At 27.5% G+C, this 5,022-nt stretch overlaps 1 protein-coding gene across 1 annotated transcript; it reads left to right on the forward strand.

The window, feature by feature from the left end:
- Positions 1-3,606: 3,606 nt before the first annotated feature.
- Positions 3,607-4,816, forward strand: LOC125578426 (30S ribosomal protein 2, chloroplastic-like). The gene is made up of 4 exons (XM_048741082.1): positions 3,607-3,993; positions 4,067-4,168; positions 4,241-4,549; positions 4,630-4,816. Exons 1-4 carry the CDS (start codon positions 3,688-3,690, stop codon positions 4,666-4,668), a joined length of 756 nt encoding a protein of 251 aa, XP_048597039.1. The 5' UTR covers positions 3,607-3,687; the 3' UTR covers positions 4,669-4,816.
- The last annotated feature ends 206 nt before the right edge of the window (positions 4,817-5,022 follow it).

Here is a 5,022-nt window from a genome sequence, read left to right on the forward strand (position 1 = left end):
AATAATATTAATTAAACTAATGATTTATCCTAAAATCATGGAAAAAATGACAAGTAAGCAAATTAGCTAAAAACATGGATAAGATGACAAATAACCCAAATCACTTCATAAATAATAGTATTGATATATGTAACGAATTTTAGATATAATTAAAAACGAATTTTTATTTAATAATATTTAAATCTATATGTTGTATTAAAATTCTTATTTTCTTATTTGTCATATTTATTAGGTTTTAAACTTTTATATAGCTCATTGATTTATTATTAGTTTTTAACAGAGTATTTATTAATTTTCACAAAACTCGTAATGAATTTTATATATAATAAAACACGAATTTTATTTTAATAATATTAAATTTATATGTTATATTAAATAATTAATTATAAACTCAATAATAAAATGAGAAAAAGACTAGGCTAGCACCAAACCAAGTTTGTGTTCCCAAACTAGCACTCACGGCTCAAGCAAAAAAATATGTTTCATTAAAGAGGTAAATATACACTTATACCTCTTAAGTTAATTAATCCAAACCTTAGGGTTTAGAGTTAAGGGGTGGGGTTTTGGAATTAGAGTTTAAAATTTTATAAAATAAAAAAATGAATACTAAAAAATTAAAAATAAAAATTTAAAAAACAGTTTCAAAAAGTATTTTTGAATTATAAAAAGAAAATTTGAAAAAACAAATTCGAAAAAAATAAGTTTCAAAAGAAAAATTACAAAACAGTTCGAATCTGAAAACATATAATCTGAAACTATAAAAAAAATTCATTTTTTCATTTTTTCTTTATTTTATTTGTTTTTATTTATTTTTGTTTGTTTATTAATTTTAAACCAATGGTATTAGAGATATTTTTAATGAGTGTTATTTTTGTGACTTTCTCCTTCTAGTGCTATTTGTGAGACAAAAACTCAAAAAGTGCTATTATTGATAATTGCCCAAATAAAATTGTGAAAATATATTTAAAAGTTAAGAGAATTCTTATATATATTGTGTTGCTATCTGAAACAATATTTTTTTATTATCAAGTTAAAAATTTAAGATATAAAATAATTTATAATTAAATATTAGTCAAACAAAAATATTTATATAAAAATATTTTCTAAACTATTTCTAATATATCTATACTATTAAAAGGAAAACATTCTTAAAAAAAACCTACTTATGCAAAGGTGTTGCACCCTTTTATTAGATTTAATTTTTTGGTCTTACCATATATTTTTGTAACATTACATCAACTACATTATAACATATCTATACCCGTTTTTACTCTAACAAAAAAATTAATAACATTACACCATATATTTACAGATTACTAAAACATTATACCAAAACTATATCAATCCTATTGGCCACCAACGACTTCTAAACATGTCCCATTAAGATTATAACGTGACTGATCTATCCTAATATACAAAAATTATATCATTCTACTGACCTATGAACTATGAAACATTACACTCCATTTTGCCATTGATCGGACTGTTTTTTTTTTTTAAATGAAAAAGCTCCTTGGATGTCTCATGTTGACATTACATGTCTTCTCTTCCTGAAGCAAAAATACAAGATGTCAAAACTCTTATTCAAATGTCACTTATTCAAAAATAAAACATGACTTTGTTAAATATCTAGACCACCATAGTTTTGACACAATCATAACACATTCTTCATTACATTGTTTGTTATACAATCATACTTTGACATTCAAATACATCAAAACATTACATCACATATACATATTATTGAAACAGTTACATATTATTTAAACCATAAGATTGGTTGATAATTAAAAATTAAAAATTAAAACTTTAAAATCGTAACAATATGTTAACAAAAGACAAATATATTGTGAATATGCTAAGTAGATATATTCTAAGATTTTTTTTTGTTAATAATATACTAGAGATACGATTATCAAAACAATAAACAGAATATAATTATAGTCTACAAGTTTATTTATTACGACATTAATACATCATTTTCCTTATTTCTATCAACCAAAATATCAAAACAATTATACTTATATTTTTTACCAAGATTTTCGGTAAATAATAGATTTAACTTATTTTATAATTTTTATATGATAATTTGGGGTTTAAAAAGGGTGTACAAATTAAAATATTTAATAATTTGGATAATTTTTAAATTCAGGTACCCATTTGATTCTCGGTTCGGTGTTAAAATTTCGGTTTCAGATATATATGATATGCTTGGTTATTTATAATATTCAGTTCTATTTTACTTTACTTTTTTTTTCTTTTTTGTACGATCCAGGTCGCGGTTTCGGATAAATGTGCCCGAACCTATACACAAACTTATACAGAAATTTAATTAAACGAAATTATTTAATTTCGTAAACAAATCTGCGCTTTCCAAGCGTGGGTAAAAATCTAGTGAGTGTTTTAAAACTCTTAACACAATAATAAGTACATAGTTTGATGAACATTTTTTTGACATATATAACTAATTTCATGTTTGATTTAACTATTTAAAATCATAAATAATAGCTTAACTTGTGACTGAGTTCAAAACAAATTTTCTTGATTTTACTTTAAACAAGTTTAAGTTTAATCCGTGAAACATTATAGCTTCAATTGGTGACCACTAGAAAAATGAAGAAAAATAAACAAAATAAAAAAATAAAATTTCTTTTGAAGAATTGAAACAATAAAAAAAATATGAATTTTTGCTCAATTTGTTCCTTATCAAAATTGCATAGGAAAATTTTTTCTTATAAATTTATTCCTCCCTGGGAATTTAGAAGAAAAAAGTGGGATCTACCTTTCAATAATTTGACTAAAATTTCAACATAACTGATATAAATTTTGAGAAACAAAGAATTCACCATAATATTTTTCATTCAACATGTTCACCAGCTAGAGTTTTATTATGCCAATTTTTGGATTAATAAGATATAAAATAATAACTATTCGTAAGATGATTATGTCCGCATGTGCGGGCGAAACACCTAGTATATTTTTATAATAGTTCTGATTTTATAGAGAAAATTTGAGTAATTCGAATTTTTGGATAAAATAACAGGTAATTAAGATAATTAAAATATTTTAAATAAAATAAAACATTTGGTAATCAATTTATGAATATGGTCATATAAAATTTAATACTTTTAGGTATATAAACTGTATTTTGGTGTCTATACAATTCTCAGTTTGGTTTCATAGATATATAATTTGTTCAGATATATATATGAAATTCACTAATTCAGTTCGTTTTTTTTCCGATTAATCTTAGTTCGGATAAATGTGTCTAAGCCTACTTAGGCCCATTAAATGATTTTAGTCAGTTTTGCTTATTTGTCATTGATTTATTAATTAAATGTCCTAAATATCATGATAATTATATATTAAAATGTACTTTTAAAAATTATTAGTATACATATACGTAAAATAGGTTCGGGTTTATTAATTATTTTAAATATCATGATAAATATATAGATATCAAAATAAAAAAATTAATAATAATATTAATTAAACTAATGATTTATCCTAAAATCATGGAAAAATATTTAGCTTATTTGTTATGATTTCCATGATTTTAGGTAATTTTGTTTATTTGTCAAATTTTAATTAGGTTTAAATTGAGTCATTACTTCTCTTGTTCTTGAGAGAGAGGATAAGGTCTGAAAGCACAACACTTCTCTTGTTCTTGCTTCTCCTTCCGACACAATGGCTACGTTCCTCACACCTCTTGTTTCAATCAAACCTACAGTCTTTTCATTCCCGTCCCAATCCGTCACCTCTCCACACAGACAAACCAATGTACTCTCACTCAAACCGTTTCCTTCTCCCGCGGGAGCACAGAGCTCCAGGGTGAGATTCATTCCCCACGCGGTGGAGACTGAAGAAAAACCCGCTTCAGACCCTAACGCAGAGTCCTCAAGGCGTGTCTACATCGGAAACATACCCAGAACTGTGGATAACGAACAGCTCTCAAAACTCGTCGAAGAACACGGCGCCGCTGAAAATGTTCAGGTTCTTGTCGCTGCATCAGTTTCTTTCATAGTTTTTATCATTAAAGATTGATGCTTTTGATTTGTCTCATCAGGTGATGTATGATAAGTATTCAGGAAGAAGCCGTAGGTTTGGATTCGCTACAATGAAATCAGTTGAAGATGCCAATGCTGTGATTGACAAGTTAAATGGCACTGTGAGCTTTCTTCTTCTCTTCTTTCACCATCTTCTGTAATAAAAATGACGAAAGGTTTGTTCTTTTTGTCAGACCATTGAAGGGCGTGAGGTGAAGGTTAACATCACGGAGAAACCTATAGCGTCATCATCGTCTCCTGATTTGTCATTGCTTCAGTCTGAGGATTCGGCGTTTGTAGATAGTCCTTATAAAGTGTATGTAGGGAATCTGGCAAAGACTGTTACTAAACAGATGCTTGAGAATTTGTTTTCTGAGAAAGGGAAAGTAGTCAGTGCCAAGGTTTCAAGAGTGCCTGGAACTTCCAAATCCTCTGGGTTTGGGTTTGTGACATTTTCTACAGAAGAGGATGTTGAAGCTGCCATTTTGGCTCTAAACAACTCTGTAAGTTTACTTCATCTTTTCACCTATATAAACACAGAGTAGTGTGTAGAATCTATTTTTTGAATGTTTTAAACTTTCAGTTGTTGGAAGGACAGAAGATTCGGGTGAATAAGGCATAGTGTGAGAAAGAAGAGGAGTCCTTGTGCCATCACAAGAACGTGAAAAGAATCTCTTTTTGTAATGCAAACATGTAGAGCTTAGTATCATCATCTTTGTATCTTTGTATCCTTTCTAAGATGAAAAAATGAAAGCATTTCTTTCTGATCATTTATACGCATCATAGATACACAGGATAGGCTGCTATCAATACGGCCACTATGTGCTACAGATTGACTTTAGCATTGGTGTTACACAATCTTGCTCATCTCTACAACTTATGAGTATGATCATCCATAGACTTCTGTCTTAATACATTCTCAAAATGTTAAGAGTGCTGATTAACAAAGATGTTTCTGAAAAGGACTACCTTAAGC

This window comes from Brassica napus, chromosome A9 (genome assembly GCF_020379485.1).
Source record: "Brassica napus cultivar Da-Ae chromosome A9, Da-Ae, whole genome shotgun sequence".
Taxonomy (NCBI): domain Eukaryota; kingdom Viridiplantae; phylum Streptophyta; class Magnoliopsida; order Brassicales; family Brassicaceae; genus Brassica; species Brassica napus.